Source organism: Prionailurus viverrinus, chromosome B1 (assembly GCF_022837055.1).
Source record: "Prionailurus viverrinus isolate Anna chromosome B1, UM_Priviv_1.0, whole genome shotgun sequence".
In the NCBI taxonomy this organism is placed as follows: domain Eukaryota; kingdom Metazoa; phylum Chordata; class Mammalia; order Carnivora; family Felidae; genus Prionailurus; species Prionailurus viverrinus.
The window spans coordinates 186,042,717-186,065,654 of NC_062564.1; the positions used below are offsets into that span (position 1 = coordinate 186,042,717).

General features: G+C 36.9%; 1 protein-coding gene across 4 annotated transcripts in view; it reads right to left on the reverse strand.

The window, feature by feature from the left end:
- Positions 1 to 3,273: 3,273 nt before the first annotated feature.
- The window catches only part of PI4K2B (phosphatidylinositol 4-kinase type 2 beta), a 31,102-nt gene continuing 11,437 nt past the window's right edge, over positions 3,274 to 22,938 (reverse strand). For 3 of the 4 annotated variants that reach the window (XM_047856053.1, XM_047856055.1, XM_047856054.1), the window contains exons 4-10: positions 22,580 to 22,711; positions 20,453 to 20,606; positions 19,247 to 19,305; positions 17,277 to 17,376; positions 13,837 to 13,970; positions 13,213 to 13,272; positions 3,274 to 5,731 (exon numbers count right to left, since the gene is read on the reverse strand). In XM_047856053.1, coding sequence (XP_047712009.1) covers positions 5,558 to 5,731; positions 13,213 to 13,272; positions 13,837 to 13,970; positions 17,277 to 17,376; positions 19,247 to 19,305; positions 20,453 to 20,606; positions 22,580 to 22,711 — 813 coding nt within the window. In that variant the 3' untranslated portion in view covers positions 3,274 to 5,557. The remainder of the gene's footprint in view (positions 5,732 to 13,212; positions 13,273 to 13,836; positions 13,971 to 17,276; positions 17,377 to 19,246; positions 19,306 to 20,452; positions 20,607 to 22,579; positions 22,712 to 22,938) is intronic. The other variant, XR_007151568.1, reaches the window with a different exon arrangement.

The window sequence follows — 22,938 nt, forward strand, 5'->3', positions numbered from 1 at the left end:
TGTCTCCTTAAATCTTTCGTTCACTTCCTAATTGGGTGACTTCTTATTCTTGAGTTGTGTAATCTCTTTATGTATTCTGGAATTCTGGATACAGTTCCTTTATCAGATACTTTTGCCAAATGTTTTCTCCCAATTTGTGGCCAGAAATTTCATTTTCTTAAGCATGTTTTAAAGAGTACAAGTTTTTTGAAGAGCAATTTCTCAATTTTGTGTGTGTGTGTGTGTGTGTGTGTGTGTGTGTTGTGTCGTTTCTGCTTTAAGAAATCTTTACAAATGCGGGGTTCACTAACGTTTTCTCCAGTTTTCTTCCACAGGTTTTAGCTCTTTTCTTTAGGTCTACATATGGGGTGAAGGTGAAGATTCACTTTTGTGTGTGTGTGTGCATGTGCACGTGTGTCTAGTTACTGGCACCATTTGTTGAAAAGACTATCTGTTTCTTTGAAATGCCTTGGCACTTTGGTTAAAAATCAGCTTACCATATGTATAAGGTTTATTTCTGGATTCTCTGTTCTGTTACATTGATCTATATGTCTATCTTTACACCAGTTATCACTGTCTTGAGTGCTGTACCTTTATAGTTTGGAGATCAGGTAGTGTAAGTCTTCCAACTTTGTTCTATTTGTCCAGAAGTTTTGGCCAATACATTTCTACATACATTTTAGAATTAGCTTGTTGAGTTTTACAAAAAATTCAGATGGGATCTGGATTGTGATTGTGTTGAATCCATAGGTAAATTTGGGAGCACTGACATCTTCATATTATCAATACCTCACCATGGTATAGACCACCATTTACTTAAATCTTTCATTTTTCTCAATACTCCCCTAGAGTTTGGTGTAGAGATCTTGCACATCTTTGGTTGGACTTATGCCTAGGAATCTGAAATTTTGCTGCTGTTGTAAATGATATCTTTTTTACATTTTCTTTTTTAAACTATGTTGCTGGTGCATAAACCTTGCAATACTGGTTCTAATAGCTCCCTGTACATGCTATTGAATTTTCTAATGCATAATGTCACTGAGTAAATAATGACAGTCTTATTTACTTTCTGATATAAATACCTTTTGCCTCTTTCCTAGGCTTACCAGTGCAATATGGAGCGAGAATAGTGAAAGCAGGCATCCTTGTCACATAACCAATCTCAGAGGGAAGGTACAGAAGGCAGAATAGCCCCCAAAGATGCCCATGTCTTGGCTCTCCAAAACTTGCAGACGTGTTACACGGCCAAGGGGGGTTAACGTTGCAGATGGAATTAAGGTTGTGTATCGACGGGCCTTAAAGTGGGGAGAAAACCTAAATTACCTGGGTGGACCCAGTCTAATCGCAAGATTCCTTAAAGATGCAAGAGGGAGAAGGAGGAGTCAGTATCACAACACGGTGATTTTAGCACAGTGAAACCTGTATCAGACTCCTAACCTGCAGAACTGTAGGATAACCGATCTGTGTTGTTTTTGAGTCACTGAAGTTTGTGGTAATTTATTACAGTGGCAACAGAACACTAATACAGATATTTGAGACTTTCCAACAGTATGATGTTTGCTGTAGGGTTTTTACGGATATGTTGTCTCTTTGTTTTATATTCCTTCCAGTTTATTTCTGAAGTGTATTTTTAACTCTAGTATTTGCTCTGAGCTGTCGGCTCTCGTTTTCTTTCCTCCTGTTGCTTGCCTATCGAATCTGAGCTTTTCCAATGTTGATGTTTGATTGTTCTTCCTTAGCTTCTATCATTTCTTGAATTTCTTTCTTCTGTTACTTTTTAAAGAATATTAGATCACGGTTTCTTGCTGCTTTGTAAACATTATTGGACATCTTCGTTTTCTGCGGGTGTATGATACAGGTTGTTATCCTGTTTTCTGAGGATAGTAGGATGTGGTTATGTGTAAATTGAGATGGATTTCCCTACATTTTTCGATTTCTGTGTAGGAGGTGAGGGGTGCCAGGACAGTTTCCTAGTTTGGGGGTCCTAGGGTTCTGTCCGCTGCAGTTACTAGGCAGTGGCTTTGTGTGTGCTGTTAGTGCTCTCTGAATTCGGTCCTGTTTGGTCCCCTCTTCCATCCATCATTCCCTTGTCAGTGCTCTATACCAACCACCTCCCCCAGGACAGGCCCACTAAGGGGTAAGAGCTACTTCTGATGACTCGAAGCCCACGTGGCCCCAGCACCCTCATACTTTTCTCTGCAGGCTCCTTCTACTAGCTGCCAACCACCAAATGCTGAACGGCCCTCTCTGCTTCCATTGTGGTTTTGGAGCCACCAGTGGGGATGGCCACATCGCGAGTCCCCCTTAGGTTGCTTCTGCTTGTTCCTCCAAAGCTGTTGTTCCCACGTCATCGCACGGCTACTGATGGTGTTAGCTCCAACTGCTCAGATTCTGGGATTCACAGGGTTACTTTACCACCTAATTTTCGGGAAGATGATGTCACTGTGTTTTTCTTTTGCTATAGGATAGCTCCTGGGGGTTCGGGGAGATTAAAAAACGATCTGCTGTCGCTACCACTGTGGTTCTTAAAACTGATTTTTTGGGGCGCCTGGGTGGCGCAGTCGGTTAAGCGTCCAACTTCAGCCAGGTCACGATCTCGCGGTCCGTGAGTTCGAGCCCCGCGTCAGGCTCTGGGCTGATGGCTCAGAGCCTGGAGCCTGTTTCCAATTCTGTGTCTCCCTCTCTCTCTGCCCCTCCCCCGTTCATGCTCTGTCTCTCTCTGTCCCAAAAATAAACGTTGGAAAAAAAAAATTAAAAAAAAAACTGATTTTTTAATTTAAAATGATTTGCATTTTTCTATTTATATTTTAATGCCCAGGATAGGGCAGACTATGCTACAATAACACATAAATTCCAAACTTTACAAGCACTTCTCTCCTGCTCACGTAACAGCACAGCTCAGTGGATGGGCTCTCCTGGTAGTTTTCCGAGTGGTGATGGACATGCCCTGGCCGCTTCCAGTTGGCAAATTCCTTGTTTATATCCAAACGGGAAGAGAAGAGAGTGGTCAATCATGACCACTGCGTGTGAAGACAGGGAGTTTTATTGCCATTTTCAGAAGTCGCATATTATCACTTATCCCAACATCTCAGCACTCAGCCACACGGCCCTAAACTAACCACAACAGAGGCTTGGAAAGGTAGAGCAACATAAGAATCTTTGCCACAACTCTGCACCGTTGGCCAAGTAACCCTGGGAGAAAAGACAGACTATAAAACATTAAGACCCTGCCTATCTCTTTATGCATCTGTAAAAGAATTTCAGATGTCATGTGATCAAAGAACACTCACCATCTGTTTTTAATAAGGTTTTAATTCCATCAGTACAAAACTTTAAATAAAAAAAAACTTTGTGATTCTGATTGTTTTTACGTCTGCAAAAAACCTTCCGCTGGTTTTCCACAGCCTCCAATTGCTGGCAAATTTGGGGGAGAATAAGAAAGTATATGATTAAACAAAATTAAATCGTCTCCATATGAAGGTTCCAGTTACACATGGCTTTTGGAATTTTAAAGAATTAAACTATACCACTAATACACAAGGGGGATGTTGGTTTAGCATCACTTATACACATAAATGTGTTCACAAACATCCTAAATATCCAATATACATACTTCAGAAGAACAGTGACCTTAAGACAATGATTTTTATTACCTTTAGTCTACCAAGCTTGACACTATAAATATACTCATTCAAAAAATTAACACAATATTTAAATAAGTCAAGTTCATGAAAATTTACAAAATATAACCAATGTATTCTGACTTATGATCACATCTTAAATATTTCAGCTTTACTCTTCTAGCCTGGTCAGGCCATTTAAAAATATCTGCACACTATTTTAACAAATTCAGGATATAAAACAGTAGGAATTTACTAAGTTTTCCCATTATAAAAATTAATATAGCAATTCTCAAAATACTGAAAAAACCGTTTTATGAAAGCAGTATCCACATCATAACAACTTATTTAAGAACACATCTTCAAAAGGCACATTTGAATTACTAGTATTTATCTCAAGATAGTAGTTGAGTTTTGAATTTCCAGTCAATTTCCCATGATCTCAGCGTTACGATCACGGAAGGCCAGGGTTGGAGGTAGGAGAACACAGGTGTCCAGTGAACTTTCCTTAAGGCAGCGGTGTTCTCACTTGCCACACCCATGGAGCCCAAGACAGGGAGGTGAGGGAAGGGGGGGTCTGCACATCTGTCTTCCGTCCTAATCGAACCCTCAGGAAACACCTTTTACACGAAAATACTTAAGTAAAAAAAAAAAAGAAAATCACAAGACAGAAAGCTAAAAAAAAAAAAAAAAAAAAAAAAAAAAAGGCCCAGAGCACAAACTGCCAGTTTAGTTTGAGTGGTGGTGTTCCTTGTTTGGGGCCCGAAGAAGAGGATGAAGCTTCTGGTTCTTCAGAATCACATCTTCATACTGGGCTCGTCTCAAGTTACATCATCCGGGAGTTCACGGTGCTACAAAATCCTAGCATGTCAGACATACTGATTTTCAAAATCAAATCTAAATGACGTTATGGTTATCTCTGTCATGTTCCCCTTTAGCAAGGGCTGATATTCTACAGTTGACCGTAATTATATCAGCATCGGTAACCTCAATACCCTACAATACTATAATAACTACTGTTATTTTTAAGGACTTATGCCTTAGGACCCCAAAATGCAATCCAATATGCACTTTGAGGTATGGTTTACTTTTCGGTGAAGTTAATACTAACTGAAGCACTACACAGACTAAGATCAGTAATCTAAAGTACTAATTGACTACGTAATTGATTCCATGGAAGAAACAAAAGGGACTTTTAGTGCTATGGTGGAATTTCAAAATATTGGCGATCTACTTTAATTTCATATTATTCCTCTCCAGTCTCAGCTGAGTGCCTCCATTTTCTAAAAAGGGAGAGTATCTTTAGATTTTTCCCCTTACTTTAACAAAATAATTGACCAAAAATATTCTGAAGCACAGAAAATAAAATGGTCACCTGTTACTTAACCAAGATATAATTTTCCATTCCCTAACAATGGTCACTTTAGGGGCAATTACTCAAGTTCTAAAATAGCGGCTTTTTAAATTAAGGCAACATTATTCTTACCAGATTTTCTATTAACCACTCTACTGAAGTTCACAAGAGCAGTTTCACCCTTGAAGGCCTTTTATAATGTAAGAAGAGTGAAGACAACATCCTTCTCAGTGTTTATAAAGAATATAAAAAGTTATTCAAAGTCAACAAATACCTTATGTTTCTACTTGGAATTCTAAAGTAATTACAGTCATTTCAGAATGTGTAAACCATGAAATTACCTTTTAAACTAACAAAACAACATAAAATACAATTTTTCTACAAAAATACAATTTAGGAGATATACCACTTCTTCCCTGAAACAGAAATTTAATATTTGGACAGAAAAACTGTAAACTTTTGATTACATTCAAAAGATAACCTTTTAAAGACTTACATTATTTGAGGTTTTGGCAACTGGAGATCTTAACAGCAGATTCGCCCTGCGGTAATGTTCTAACAACATAATAATGCCAAATGTTTTTTTCTCTTATGCTTACATCTGCTACCAGGAAGAGAAAAATGGCTTCCTGCAGTGGACGGTCTGGGTGAATGAACTGCTGAGGTGGACAATGCGGCCCTGATTTCTACCTTGACTGCGTTCCACAATCACACAAGGCATTTGTACCAACTGGACAGGGCTCTTCCCATCTTTCAATGCCTGAGTAAGATTTAAGATCTGTGGAAAAAAGAGAGATTTTCACCAGTTCAAATAAGATAAAAACCTTCATTCAGTTCACTGAATAATGGCTATTTTAACCATTTATTCATAACTACAATCTTTATGTCATCCACTTCTGCCCAACAGAGATGACAAGGAGTAACTGCTACAAATACATACTATACAGACACAAAAATAGACACACACGAGCGTACGAAATTAGCATTAAATAACTCTTGCCAATTAGTAACTTTAAAATATTCTAGAATGTACTGATGTCCAGAAGCAATCAGAAGACTGAATAAAGTGAATGGTTCCACATACTCCATTTGACATAGAAGCTAGACAGATTCTGGTCTAAAGAGTCTGATTTTCCATAATTTGGCTATTGTAGACAATGCTGCTGTAAACATCAGGATACGTGTATCCCTTTGAATCAGTATTTTTGCATTTGCTGATTGCAGTGCAATGGCCGAATCGTACGGTAGTTCTATTTTTAACTTTCTGCAGCACCTCCATCCTGTTCTCCAGAGTGGCCGCACCAGTTTGCATTCCCACCAACAGTGTTTGGAAGGAGCTCAAGTGTCCATCGACTGATGAATGGATTAGGAAGATGTAGCACATATATACAATGGAATGTCACTCGGCCATAAGAAAGAATGAAATCTAGCCATTTGCAGCAAGGTGGATGGACTAAAGAGTGTTATGCTAAGCAAAATAAGTCAGTCAGAGAAAGACAAATACCGTATGATTGCACTCATATGTGGAATTTAAGAAACAAAACAAACGATCACAGGGGAAAAAGAGAGAGGCAAACCAAGAAACAGGCTCTTAACCACAGAGAACAAGCTGATGGTTACCAGAAGGGAGGCGGGCAGAGGGATGGTTGAAATAGGAGATGGGGATTAAGGATGCATTTATTGTGATGAGCACTGGGTGTTGTACCTAAGTGTTGAGTCACTAAATTGTACACCTGACACTAACATTACACTATATGCTTACTGGAATTTAAATAAAAATTAAAAAAAAAAACCATTATCCACTTATTCAACAAAAAAATTTGTTGCATGCCTACTACGTGCTAGGCTCTGTTCTAAGTGCTGGGGCTATAACAGTAGAAAAAAACAAAACAAAACCCCCATTTTCACAGAACTTACATTTTAGCAGGGAGAGGAGTCAATAAGCATGAATAAGTAAATTACAACATGTATCACAGGGTACAAGTGCCATGGGAAAGCATGACACAGGCATTGGGTTAGAGAATTTGGGAAGGTACCCATTTAAAATAAAGTTTCATTTAAGAGTTCACTCTTAAATAGAAAAAATAAAACTAGAAAGAGTAAAATATATTACATTACATGTTTAAACATACTCTTAGAATTGCTACTTGAGCACATAAATAAGGGTGTGAAACTCAACACATAGCTTACAGCCTATTCTACTCTGTTCAGATAATAATTCAGTTTCTTTTTCCCCCCTGCATATCAGGTAAAAAAAAAAAAACTCCCTTTGTTATGTACTTTAGAAATAAAGATGTCTTCTTCAAGTATTTGAAAATATCTAATAATATACAGATAGTATGCATTTTAGTGGTTCTTATAAACATTATTTAATAGTGATAAGCATAAAAGTTTCAACATAAAGCCATACTAATAAATAAAATTCACATTACTTTGAACAGTATAAACTGGATGCTTTAGATCCTGGAAAATCTGAAGTATTTAATACCTCAGGGAAATAAATCTTTACTAGCTATAGTAGCTACTCAATGTATTTATGTTTTAGATTCCCTTTTAAGTTCTTCCCTTAAAATTTCCAGGCTGGATAACAAGACACAAAGAATTTATGAAATTCACATTTATAAATACTGTTCTTATCACAAAAATAAATGGGGGCACCAGCATGGCTAAGGAACGAAATGTTCTGGTTAGTTTCCTCTTCTGGTTTTAAAAATTCTATTCTAAAATTGTTAGTCTAAACACAAATTTAAGTAACACCTAATATTTTCCTGACTCTAAAGACATGGTTGTTGGGGCGCCTGGGTGGCTCAGTTGGTTAAGCATCCAACTTCCACTCACGTCACGGTTTGAGTTCGAGCCCTGCGTCAGGCTCGGTGCTTACAGCTCAGAGCCTGGAGCCTGCTTCGGATTCTGTGTCTCCCTCTCTCTCTGCTCCTCCCCCCTCATGCTCTGTCTCTGTCTCTGTCTCTCTCTCAAAAATAAATAAACATTAAAAAACAGTTAAAAAATAAAGACATGATTGTTGTAGAGAATCTAGAAAACAGAATGGTATAAACAAAATGAGAGTCATTCTACAAGATTAACAATTTTCAAATATATAATAGCAAATATTATTCAAGCCTAAGAACTATCCTAAATATTAATGTTTCTTTGAAAATTGTTAAGACACTTGATAATCTTGCATTTATTTACTAAAGAAACATCTACTGAGCATGCACTATGTTGGGGAGGAGAAAAGACTGAATAGGAGGAAAAAACTCATGACAGCCCTCTAAATTACACTTTCTAGAAACAAAAAGCCATATGAACAAATAACTGGAATAAAAATTTGTAAACACTTTAACAACAGTGGACCTAGGCCCTGACTTAAAATCTGAACCCCTCCACTACATATCACCCATTTTTTCATTTCTCAAGGGATAAACAAATCTATTATTGTATGTTTAAAAATTTTTTAATGTTTATTTACTTTTGAGAGAGAGAGAGAGAGAGAGAGAGAGAGCACGCACGCGCGCACGAGTGGAGGAGGGGCAGAGAGAGAAAGAGGGGCAGAATCTGTAGCAGGCTCCAGGCTCTGAGCTGTCAGCACAGAGTCTGACGTGGGGCTCGAACCCACAGACCATGAGGTCATGACCTGAGCCGAAGTCAGATGCTTAACCGACTGAGCCACCCAGGCGCCCCAATTATTGTATGTTTAAATTAGAGAAGACTATTTTTAGAAAGAGGTTAAGCATTGTAGGCAAAGAAGAAACACTTCAGAAGTCTCCATCTATGCCGCGTTTGAGAACTCGGTAGTGATGTGATGGTTAGGCCGAGGGCGGATGGTATAAACTCTCAGACTTCTGCATATAGACTTTGCTCTCCTTTAGCCTATCTCACTGGTCCTCAAATGTTAGTGGGTATAAGAATTACTGTACTATCTAAAACCACCCATAATCGCTTTATGGTTGATTTTAAGCTATTTTTTAATAGTAATATTCCCAATATATTGTTTTCACATCAAATTTTTGAGTAAAATGGACATCAGTATGTGTATTTCCAGGGAGTGCTGCAGAAAACGGAACTCTGAGTGGCAGGAAGAGTCTAGAAAGACAGAACTGGAGCTTGAAGGAAAACCGTCCTCCAGATGAAGAGGAAAAGGCACCTGAGGAGTGGCAACAACACACACAAGGGCACCACTGGGAGACGAGAAATGGGAGGGCGTAAGAGTTAAGAGTGACCAGGCTTAGAGGAAGCCATGAGTGACGAGTGCCAGGGCAGGTGTACAGGACAGAGGCAGACTACCAAAGGTCTTGTTGACTGGTACTGGAGCCTGTACAGTGACAAATCATGGAAGTTGTAAGTCACAGGAGACATGGTCAGATTTGCTTTCAGAGACATGGTTCCGGTTGAATGTGAAAGACAGGAAAAGAGGCCAGGATACCATTTAGAAGATCATTAAATGCAGAGAAGTGATGATAAGGGTCTCAGGCAGAGGCAATGCCTAAATGCAGACTGAGACCCCCTCATTTCATAGATTCAACATCTTAACCCTCTTGAGCCAAGTTTCCTCCACGTAAAATGCAGATAACTGTGTAGAGCTGCTATAAGAATAAATGACACCAAACATCAAAGTATCTAAAGGGTAAAGTACTCAAGAGGTACTAAAGTGTTACTTTCATTGCCTTTAACATCAATTGTTACTGAATCTGCAAATGAGCTTCCGGTTTATAAGTCACTGAATAGAAGTTCACTGTGTATTCATAAGACAGCTTTATTTATTATTTCTGCCACTTTCTCAGACCACATGTAAAATTATTTCACGTAAGTAAGTATTTTCTGAGGTCCAGTGTTCCCAACAGGCATAGGCAGAACACAAAATGAACGGCCTTAGACTCTTAACTACAGAACAAACCGAGGGTTGCTGGAGGGGAAGTGGGTGAGGGGATGGGCTAGATGGGTGATGGGCATCAAGGAGGACACTTGTGATGAGCACCGGGTATCATATGTAAGTGATGAATCGCTAAATTCTACTCTTGAAACTAATATTACACTGTATGTTAACTAGTTAGAATTTAGATAAAAACTTGAAACATAAAAAATAAAATAAAATGAACAATCTTATTGAACCTGATCATGACCTACTGCTATTTAACGTAACATTTGAAATCTTTAACTTTAATAAACATTACTAGTTCCAGACTGTTTTTAAAAAAATGACTTCATACTAGCTCTTAGTTTCAGTCCAAATCTTTCTGAGAAGAATTAGAACACGTCACTGATAATGTGTGTAAGACTAAACACTTACTGTAAACTAGGGCAAAAGACTTGGCTGTACCAAAGCACAAGTCTGGAGTTAACTGGCAAAACTGGAGGGCAGAGGGATTTAAGGAAAATTATAAACAGTAGAAATAACACAAGTATTTTGACTTAGTTAAGGAACTGGCTGAAAAATGATTTTGTTGCTCGGAATATAGGTTACTGTTATTTGTTTTTGTTTGTTAAACTTCTGTTTCAAAGCACTGATTTACTTTAGAACATAAAATAAAACCTGATTTTTCAGATCAGCTTTTTTAAAGAAAAACAGTTAAAACCAGAAAGCTACATAATCATGCATGGTTAGGGTACCTTATTCTTTCTGGCTATCAGAAAGACAAAAACCAAACCAAAACCAAACTAAACAAAAATGGGGAACCTGGGTGGCTCAGCTGGTTAAGCATCTGATTTCAGGTCAGGTCATGATCTCACGGTTTATGAGTTTGAGCCCCACATAGGGCTCTCTGCTGTCAGCACAGAGCCCACTTCAGATCCTCTATCCGTCCCCACCTCTGCCTCTCCCCTGCTCACTCTCGCTCTCTCTAAAATAAATAAACTTAAAAACAATTTAAAAAAATCAAATTAAAACATATAACCAAGGCATCATTTTATTTTTTTTCTCCAGAACTTGATCTTGTCATTTTTAAATTTTATTACATGCATTTGTAGAATACCTTAACTCCTTTGTGAATGAGATAGGATATGAACAAATAAACCTAAAAGAGCAGACAGCCTCTGGTATATCTTTGTGACAGATCTCAGAACTGGAATGTCCCCTATCTTTTCAGACAAGCATTTTAAAATTTGTATTTAAGGGGCGCCTGGGTGGCTCAGTCGGTTGAGCGGCCGACTTCGGCTCAGGTCATGATCTCGCGGTCCGTGAGTTCGAGCCCCACGTCGGGCTCTGGGCTGACAGCTCAGAGCCTGGAGCCTGTTTCAGATTCTGTGTCTCCCTCTCTCTGACCCTCCCCCGTTCATGCTCTGTCTCTCTCTGTCTCAAAAATAAATAAACGTTAAAATAAATAAATAAATAAATAAATAAATAAAATTTGTATTTAAATTCCTCATGTACTAGCTTTAATTTACAACAAAAGCTTATTCAATTATTTAGAGCTTTTCCCTGAAAAACAAAATTCCTGAGAGGGGAGCCTGAGTGGCTCGGTTGGTTAAGCGTCTGACTCTTGATTTTGGCTCAGGTCATGATCTCACAATCAAGCCCCACATCCAGCTCATCAAGGAGCATGGCGCCTGCTTGGAATTCTCTCTCTACCCTCCTCCCCCCCCATCTCTCTGCTCCTTCCCGCTCCTGCTTGCTCTCTCTCAAAATAAATAAATTAAAAAAAATTCCCAAGATAAATCTTTACAGATAAGAGAATTCCAGAAGATGGAGAATATTTATACATCACTTTGTTTTAAGCAAAATGGTCATCTTAGGGCATAATTATCTATGCCAGAAAATGTAGCTCAACTATAGTTTGGGATGGTGACACTCTTCGACATAATTATAATCATGGGCCACCTAAGCCCTTCATGCCTGCCTGAGTCACCTAACTCGGCTCCCTGCAAGGCCCCCTGGCTCTGGCCTCCTCACCTGCTGAGCAAATCTGCACCTGACTGTCCAGCTTCACCTTCCCTAGTGGTTCTTAATCTTTGCTGGGTTAGAGACACTTCTGGTTGAGGTATAAATTCCACCCCAAAATGCACATACAAACAGAATTTAGCCTAATTCAGTTATTCACAAAAGAAGGTCTCCTCTCTGGAAATCAGTTTTTTGTGTATTTTTTTTCCCCCAGAAATTAGTTTTATCACAACCCTTTCGAATGGTAATCTCTCACTGCTCCGATCCCTTCCACGTGGAATCTATATTCTGGCACTTAAGGCTTCCAAGATCTGGCTCTAGCCTTCTTCTCCAGCCACTTCACTTACTATTGAAAACTTACGATTCCAGCAAAGCACTGCATAAATGCAGATAACAGAGAGCAGAGAGAGGTGTACGAGCGAATAATCCATCCTTTTCCCTGACCCCTGGCCTCCTCATCACAGCAAATGTTCCACGACAGGAGGAACTGGGTCTTGCTCACAGTTCTATTTCAATCACTTTCTGGTACTAGTTCTGTCAATAAATATTTGGTGTATGAATGATTATTTAACTCAATCATATCTATTTGTTAAAGTTATATAATGTAATCCTCAGTACAAAAACTAGACTGGTCTTTTTTGCCACAGGTATGCAGCAAATAGTTACCTGAAATTAAATGTGTATTTTAGGAAGAAAAAGTTAATTAGTGAGTCACTAAAAGACAATGTTTACAGTAACTTGTCTGTTCATTATACTTAACACTATAAAATTATTCACAATAATTTAGTTTCATTTCAAGTTTTCCTTCTGGAATCTAAGTACTATCAGTAGAGTGGAAGAACTAGACGTTTATCCGTAGACCAGCCAGCCTGCACACCCACACCAGCAGACCTAACGCCTTGTACCTCTAATTAAAGAAAGACGGAGTGACAAGACTGAGTTACTATTAGTACTTTTTTGCCTCACTCAGTGTTCAACTTTGGTGATATGGCGATTTACTGACTGCGCCAGCAAAGGCCAAACACATTCTATGAGAGAAATAATCAAAAGGCAACAGAACTCGGCACTGAAACATCCAAGCAAGTGGACTTGAGGAGGAAAAATACAGTAACACTCAGGAAAATAGTTATCAAAATGAAGACAAAGAATTCACAGGAGAGTGAAACTGGTTAACTAAACAATATACAACAAGGTCAAAAATGCCTAATTTAGAACAAGACAGGAAAGATGCTATTGAAATCAACTTCATTTTTAATCATACGAGCTATTTTGGTTCAGCATAAAAGAATTGCATCTTTGGGTCACAATGGAGAGAAGGGTTAACTACTACTGTTTCAAAGACAAACTGTCTTCTTAATGAACAAGGTCATAAAAAGGTAACTTACCTGACCCCTCATAACAGACATCTGACTTTCAAAAGTAGCTTTGTTAAATCTTCTGTCAGTCTTTATGGGAAAGGAGGAAAAAAACCTACATTATTATAATTCCAAAAATCAAGAAGTTTTAAACAAATATTTGAAAACAAAGGAACTCTTCAACTTAGCACATAAGGCCATTCCAGAGCTTTCCTAATAGATAAAATAACATGTAAAGAGTATTTTTACTTGAAGTATTTTTGTATGTCTCTAGAATGACAAGAATAGTTTATTTATAATCCACCTGGTCCCAAAAGGATTTAAAATGACCTCCCAGCCAATGGGTTTAGGTGTTTTTGAGAGAATTAAACTACAGCAGCTCACCAAATATTTATTACAATTTATGGAGTACTTTTGTAAAAATTCAACTTTTGAAGAAAACAACTTGTCAGATTGTAATAGAGTCTTACTTCAAAGAACACTCATAACCAGTGTAACTTCACAAATTTATGCTCCTGTAAAGTAAAGCTGTTAATTCCTTTCTAAGTCAGGCTCTACACCAGAAGCAGTAAACTGCAAATTAGCTCTATTAAGAAAATCTCGTTTGAGATTTATTTCGTTTTCCGCAAGAATTAAGACGAAAAATTTATTTACCTTAAAAAGTTCATGAAGATCTTCACATAAATCTTGCACAAAGTTCATGTCGGAAATATATGGTAGAATCAAGTTTCTTATTTCTTCAGAAAAAGGAACTTTTGCTTGAGGAAGCCAAGCCCAGTGAAATGGATCTGAACGAAAAAGGAGAGAGAGAGAGAGGAAGAAGTTATCAGAGAATAATCATCTTGATTCCAAGTTTGGATGGTGAATTCAGATGGTAAAGCACAGTAAAGTATTATTTAGAACTAGTCAGGTTCCTGAGTTTTAAATAGTAAAAGGTAAGAATTTTGATAATCAGTCTCTCTCAGACAGCCCTATATCAAAAAATACATCTGAATCCCTGGTTTCTAAATTTGGAAATTAAGGGACACCTATAATTTGTTCACATACACCATATCAAATACCATGGCTAAGATTTCCCTGCCCTCCTCCCAGTTACAAATTATCAGGAATTAACCATCACGAGTGTGTGTGTATGTGTGTGTGTGCGCACGCATGTGTATGTGCACGCATGCACATGCGTGGAAATATATGATGTTCCAAAGTCTTACCTAAAAAAATTTTTTAAGTGTTATTTACTTATTTATTTTGATAGAGAGAGAGAGAGAGAGAGAGAGAGAGAGAGAGATTGCAAGCAGGGGAGGGGCACAGAGAGAGGAAGAATCCCAACCAGGATCCATGCTGTCAGTGCAGAGCCTGATACAGGGCTTGAACTCATGAACTGTAAGATCACGATCTGAGCCGAAATCAAGAGTTAGAGGCTTAACCGACTGAGCCACCTGTGAATGTTCCAAACTTTTAAATCACTAGTAGGTGAATAGGCAAATGTCTCTAAGGGATCAAAGATCCATGACTTCAGGCTAATTCTAGTTCTCTCCTAAGAAGACTGTTAAATCTACACAGTACTAGGATGAGAAAGATTCGTAAAGTTGTAGAATCTTCTGGAGAGGGTGCATATTCAAATTCCTGCAAGAAAGTATATGTAAGGCTATGACAAGATGATCACCCACGGAGCTACTGTGGGCACATCCAATGAGAACCTCCTACAGCTAGAGTCATTCCTTCTGACTTCTCTTTTATTATCTCCCTGTCCACTGTGGGAAGTACACAGTCCATTCCAAAGAAAGCCCTTCTTCCGGCCCACATCTCCCTGCAGCTATATCTAATTTCCTTTTTACTTTTCCCTGACCAATCACCCAAAAGCTCTTATTCCATGCCTGCCTTTACTTCTGATCCCTGTCCCTCAACTCCTATTATCACCATTCCGACCGCTCTCCCCTAAGACCACCAGCCATCTCATAAGAGTCTCTCCAAAGGCATACTTGCAGTCCTCATGCTACTTAATGTCTCTGTAGAAAGTAGCAGTCTTCTATCATCTCCCTTTGTGAAATTCTCTCCTGTGTGGCTTTGGAGATACTACTCTCCCAGAGTGTACTTTCTATCCTTTAAGCCACTTCTTTTGTTTGCTGGCTTTTCCTCTTGCCTTCAATGCCACCATTCCCCCCTTTCTCTCCTTCATTTATTTGCTAAACATTCATGAGACATTCACTGAGTATTTGTGTACCTCACATTGTCCTAGTGGTGGTATTTGTTCTCCTTGAATTCCCTGAGGTAATAAACACCACCGTGGCTTCCGCTACCACGGTGACAGTTTAAAAACTATATCTTCAATATCAACTCCTCTTTCAAGTTCCTGATCTCTAATCCTCAACTGCATATTTGGTAAAATTTCCCAGATGTATTGTAGGAGCCCTTAACTTAACACTTTTAAAATACAATTTGCATATAAATTCCAAACTATTAGAGGGAAAAAACAATGAAACAAAGACATCTCAAGCCAATTCAACAAAAGATAGGAAAGGAAAAATAAATTGGAATTCATGGTCAATAGAAAAAAGTAAGAATGCAGGAAAAGTTCAAACACATTATTTATTGAGACTTTAACTAGAGTTAAATGTACCTTTTAAAAGAATCTCAGATTGGGTAAAAAAATATCCAGTTAAGTGTTGGGCATAAGTCATATGCTTACAACAAAATGATGGAAGTAAAAAATAAAAGTATAGAATAACACCAGGTAAATGTTAATAAAAAGAAATGAGGTGTAGCAATGTTACAACAGATAAAATAAGTAAAAAAAAAAAAACATTGAGAGGGATAAAGTGAGATGTATTTCACACTAATAAAAGAACAAGCCACCAACAATATAAAATGCTGGGCCTTTATGTATGTCAAATACACAGCAAAAAATGTACAGAAATGTAAGAAGAAATTGCCAAAATCACAATCTTGGTCAACTTCAACTCTCAAAAATTAACAGATCAAGTGGTCAAAAAAATAATATGATTTGACTAACAACTACAAGCTTTAATTAATAGACAAATGCAGAACTTTGTGTCCAGACACGTTCTTTTCAAGTACCTTTTAACTGGCCATCAACCAGATTACAAAGGAATTACTAACAAATTTCAATCAGCAGAATTCACGCAGCCAGTCATAGGTCACAAAGCAATAAAACTTGAAAATAAAAATGGGCAGGTTTTTTCTTAATCAACTGACACAGAAATTTTATTTACTTATTCATTAATTTTTATTAAAAAAAGGTTTTTTTTTAGGGGTGTCTGGGTGCCTCAGTCATTTAAGTGTCCAACTTCGGTTCAGGTCATGATCTCATGGTTTGTGAGTTTGTAACTCAGGAAGTTCTTTTTTTTTTAAATTTTTTTTTAATGTTTATTTTTTATTTTCGAGACAGAGAGAACATGAGCAGATAAGGGGCAGAAAGAGAGGCGGGGACAGAGGATCCGAAGTGGGCTCTGTGCTGAAAGCAGTGAGCCCAATGTGGGGTTTGAATTCACGAACCGTGAGATCATGACCTGAGCCGAAGTCAGATGCTCAACTGACTGAGCCACCCAGGTGCCCCAATTATAATTCTATAAAAAAACCTTGTACCCGTTAATCCAGATCTCAAGATGTCACGAACAATTTTAAACAAAATAAAACTAGCTCAAGAAGATGTAGCAAACCAGACCCTCAACCACAGAGGAGACTGGTAAGGCAGTTAAAGCACTACTCACTGAAAAGGGGAGAGGTAGGCCTAAACTGTTTTGTAAGTGAATACTATCCAAAACATTAAAGTTAAGTTCTATCCATATATTAAAATAGATGATTCTCATGTTACATACATTTAAAAACTTATTCTACAAGACTAACACAAGCCAAAAAACCAAAACCAGACACAGTCCCTCAAAAATAAGCAAACAAACATGGCAAGGCCCGTGTAGAATGTATCTTTGCATCCCCAACATCTAGAACAGAGCCCTAGTGAATGATTATTCTTCACCCAGTTTTTCTTTTCCTTTTTTTGATATCCATAAGTTTTGTTCCCTTCCCATTCTGGAAAAGGGTGATTATAGAATGTTTGGATGGTTCTAAACACTTACATGCTCTCCACTCATCAGGATGCTTAAAAGGAAATGCCAGACCATTATCAATTGCAGCTATTTTAATAAGTGATTCTTTATCATCAATCCATTTCGTTTCCTAAAGAAGAAAAAAATGGCTGCTGATAAAAAAATGTATATGAATATTTCTAAAAGATCAAGTATTAAATAAATTTTTTAAAATTATTGAAGTTTAAATACCATTTATTTGAAGAGACTAAAAAATAAATAAGTTGCCTTTTATTAAAGGTCTTACTATAAATAAAAAATAAGTTATAAGAAAGTACAAATTTCCACACTTGAAGGGAAGAAACCATCGTATAAATCAGTAAGAATTTCATAATCACTATTTTTTATTTGCTATTATAAATTCAGATAGTACTGGTTTCATTTCTTTCCTTTTGGGGAAGAGGACTTGGAATTATTAAGACTTAAAAATTTGTTGTTTCAGATAATTTACTGCAAGATATACTGCTTAAAAGTATGACATTTATAAAATATTGGTATTTTTAAGAGAACTTAACAAAGCTACCTCATTAAAAATTTAGTCTTTCCTGGGGTACCCCAGAAATATTTAGTCCAAACACAAAATGTTTCTAAATAAAACTCTTCAAAGAACAATTATAAAAAGGTCCAGTAGAAGGAATCTCAAGATACCATTAATTACAGAAAGTAGGCCATTCCTAACTTCTACATTCTTGACAGGAAGAGGGATTTCATGTTAAAGAGTATTTATTATGGGGGTGCCTGGGTGGCTTAGTCGGTTAAGCGTCCGACTTCGGCTCAGGTCATGATCTCGCGGTTCATGGGTTTGAGCCCCGTGTCGGGCTCCGTGCTGACAGCTCAGAGCCTGGAGCCTGCTTCAGATTCTATGTCTCCCTCTCTCTCTGCCCCTCTCCTGCTCACGGTCTGTCTCTCTTTGTCTCTCAATAATAAACAAACTTTAAAAAAATTTTAAAAAAGAGTATTTATTATGTAAAGATAAGACGGTTGCCATTAGCAAGTGGCCTAGATAAAAACAAAAGGTAAAAAAGACAATTTTAAAATGAGAAGTATTAGCATGAAGGTCCGTGTCATATATGTCTGGTTTGTTTCTTTTAGTTTATATCAAATATCTTACCTCACTGAAAATGCACAAAATACTTAAGAGCAAAAGAATAAAATTTTCAGTAAAATCTAATTGCTCAAGATACACCAATAAAATATATTTAGCAACTATTATGAAAATATATATTTATGTGTGTATTTTAAACCTATTTCTGCTGTAACTGCCATTTATTTTTATTTCTTTTCTTCTATTTACAATTTTATTGAGGTATAATTTACACACAATAAACTTCACATATTAGTGTACAATTTGATAAGCATCCGCGGATGTGAAACCTTCACCGAAAGTTTCCTGGTGTCCTTTGCGGTGGCTCCCTCTCTCGCTCCCTCCCTCTACCCCACCCGCAGGCAACCAGGGTCTGCTTTCTGTCACCAGGGATTAGTTTGCACTTTGTAGATTTTCACATAAATGGAATCAGTGTGTTCCCTTTGTGAGTAGCTCCTTTCACTCAGCAGGATTTTGAGACTCATCCACATTATGGAGTCCTAAGACTCAGAAAGAAATGAATTACTAAAATATAAACACGTCGACCAAAAATACCAGAACCTTTTTTACATAAAAGCAAAATAAATCTGGTGGTCGTGGTTCTACAACGAATTTCCCAAGTTCTAAAAAAAAGTACCAAGCTGGTATCATTCTTCTACTCTAATACAACATAAAAAATAAAGCTGCACAGAGATTTAGAAATTTAAAAAATGCAGTGTAAACAGGGAAGGAAAGAAAAAAGATGAGAAAAACAGCAAAAGGAGATAAAACCAAGGATCTAAGTGAAGGAAATGAAGAAATGAAGAAAAACATAAATTTAAGGAATCTTTTATAGAAATTGTGTGTGTCTCTGTGTATAATTTTGAAATTTCCTTACCTTAACTTCCTTTCCCTGTTGCTTTTCGTATTTGATTAACCAATTGTCATTTCCCCTGTCTTTCAAAACAAAACAAATGTTACTTCATTTTTTATGGATATCATAGCTTAATATCAAAGGAAATATTCTAGACACCTTTTGATTTTCAAGACCTTAACTGGTTATCTGTGGCACATGTGTACATATTAAAGGCTCCAACCTAACACATACAAGCCAAAAAATACTTACAAATGTTAACTAACACTTTTTGAGGGTTTACGCTGTGTCAGACATTGTTGTAAGTACTTAACAGGCACTAATTCATTTAATCCTTATAACCATTCTGTGAGGTGTGTATTATCAAGAACTATTAAATCAAGGTTATTAAAATCAAGGATAACTTCTCTTCCCCTCAGGAAGAAAAAGCGTGTACCTCTATTACCAAGCAAATTTCTGGGTAGGTTCTCACCTAATGTCTGTATAGAAGTACTCTATGACTCTACATCAAATTTAACATTAATCTAAGACCACACTAATTAAGAAGGCAACTCTGGAAAAGTATGTAATGCTTTTTCAGAAACTAGTATAAATGAGCAAATATTTTGAACCAGTGGTTCTCAAATTTCAGCATGCTTCAGAATTACCGAGAGGACATGTTAAAACAGACTGGTGGCCCCCTATGCAGAGTTTCTGTTTTAGCAGGACTGGGGTGCACTCTTCTGAAAAGATGCACGTGTAACAAGTCCCCACATGAAACTGACCCAGCCAGTCCAGGGAACCATATTTGGGAACCACTGTTTCAGATGATCTATACCACTGCTCCATTCTAGCACAGAAAAAAAATCAAGTTTAATGTATTTATAGACTATGCTAACAGTTACCTAAAGTCAAAATAAGCATCTAAAATAATTTACACAATCAAGTTTTAATTATTCATATTATGCAGATAATATTTCTGGCTTTGTCCTGCTGCTAAGAAATTCCCCAGGAGGGACAAGAACTGACCTCTACCACCCAGGCAGGAGACTGCTATGAGTTAGAATCTCCAGTACAAGATTAACTCTGCCCAAGGGAGTCAGTACTACATCTGTTTTCCAAGGCGGGTAGAGAAAAAGTGGCCTCCAGACTTCTGTATCAAAATTTTATGTCTTTGATTTGGGTAACAAGAGTTGAATACAATCTGCAAACTAACAAGATTTGAGTAAATAAGTAAGAGAACTTCAATACCTGTATTTCTGATGATGTAATCCAAAATAACTAATCTTTCAAACTGTGACTGAAATTGTTTTCTAATATTCTCGGGCAAAGGGTCAGCTTCAAATTTCCTAAGCCAATATTCAGCCTCCTTGTAACCTTCAACAAATAACTGAAAGGAACCAATCTATAATTTTAAGAACTAGAGTTAGAAAAGAAAGTACAAGAACAAAGAAATTACTTCTTTAATTTCTCACCAGTATCATCATAAAATGTTATATAAACATTATAAGAAAAATAGAAGGGTTAACACTAATTTAGATAAGCCATATTTATCAAACTATTTTTATACACTAGCTTTAAACAGCCACATAAAGAATACATAGCAAAGTAAAAATGCTCAACCCTAGGCTTTTAAGGGGTATGGAAGCTATTTCAGGATAACTAAAAAAGAAAATGCACATGTGTCCTCAAGGTGAAAATCTCAACTCAGACTGATGTTTTCTAAAAATATTCATTAAAATGAACTTAATTATAGTGGCCAAATATTACACCTATCCTGGTCATTTAATAACCGTGCATACTTTTATCTTATTGAAGAAATACTTTGGGATTTTTTTTACAACATAAAATATGGACTATATCCTTATTTTTTTAAATGAATTCTTCAACTTTGCAGATTAAAGATCCGGTCACAAATTTTAAAGAATAAATCAATCAATCATAACTTGGTTTTAAGTGGTTTTTAAGAAAATCCTTTCCTTGAAGATATGTCTGTTTTAAATTTTTTTTTTTTTTTTCAACGTTTATTTATTTTTGGGACAGAGAGAGACAGAGCTTGAACGGGGGAGGGGCAGAGAGAGAGGGAGACACAGAATCGGAAACAGGCTCCAGACTCCGAGCCATCAGGAAGATATGTCTGTTTTAAAAGGCATTTCTGTCATTAACATTACTAAATGTATTTATGGCACAGGACACATGGGTTACCTGGTTGGTCTCATAAATACAAATAACCACAAAGAAAATCTATTTCTTATCCTAACACTATGTTCTTATTGTTGGCCTGAAATTTTAACTACATATCTAAAAGGTTTTCTTTAAAGCACTTAATAAGTAGTCATAAATATGGAAATAATATCTTTCTTTAGTCACACTTAATTTTATCATATCCAAGGAATAACAGGCCTTGTAAAAATTTTCAAACTTCCTCCTTACTTGGAGTATAATTTTAAAAACAATTTAAGTTAACCATGAATTTCTACTCAAATTCTTTTATCTAGATATATGCTAGGCATAGCAACCACTAAACAAAATCACAGGTCACATTACATATATATATATATATATATATATATATACACACAAATTACATATATATACATATACTTATATATATACACACATACATATATATATGCATATATTACATATACATATTACATACACATACATATTACGTATATATAATGTAAAAATGTAAAATATAAAAAAATAAAAAATATATATACATATATACACACACACACACACACACACATATATATATAAAAGCCTGAAGTTTTTCTAGAATGCCTTCCCATTAACCCTTCCCACTCCTGCTTAGCCAGCTGCTAACCAATCCTTAGGTTTATCTAAAAGTGATAAGAAAAAACAAAATGCATTATGTAGTCCGTAAACAAGAATTACTACCACTTACTTTTATACTATGTGCCAGGCACTATACCAAGTACTTGACATGAATTTCTTCATTTTATCTCACAACCTCAAGAGGTAGTTTTTCTCATCCCAGTTTATAGAAACTGGGGCTTAAGGAGCAAGCAACTTGCCCAAGGGCTCAGAGCTAACTGGTAGAGGGGCTGCGAGAGAAACTTAAGTCTGTGCTTTTAGCCATTACTTTATAAAGCCTTAGATGCAAACTCCTCCTGGAAACAGTATCCCCAGTCCTCCAAGCTGGGTTAGACATCTCTCCTCTATCCTCTCTGAGAATTTAACCATCCTAACAGCTTTCTCACATCACACTGAGATTGCTTGTTCACTGAAAGCTCTTTGAGAATGAAAAAACTATTTTCTTTATTATCATATCCACAGCCTACAGCACACAATACTCAGGTAATACATGCTGAATTGTCCCCCCAAATAAAGTTTCTCACAGTAACTTACCTTAGGGGGGAGTCCTATCCGATGGAATTTTCTACCTACTTTTGGCACTTTCTCTAAAGCATACTTTTTGCCTCTAGATTTTGCACGGTCAATTGCACTGTAGTTAAATGTCTCACTGACAAGCCAAACCACCTAGAAACACACAGTTTAGAAAAATGGTTATGAGAATTTGCATTACAGTGTTTCTACTCATGTACACCATGAAACACACTCTAAAGCTATAAATCAGCAAAGTTCAACCCAATCCTAAATGGTGCACAGAAGCTAAACTAGAAAGGCTTAGGGATTTTGCAAAGTCAGTTAAATGGCACATATTTTTGAGAAAGGCAGCTTAAAACTGGCCAGTGGAAGAAAGAAGT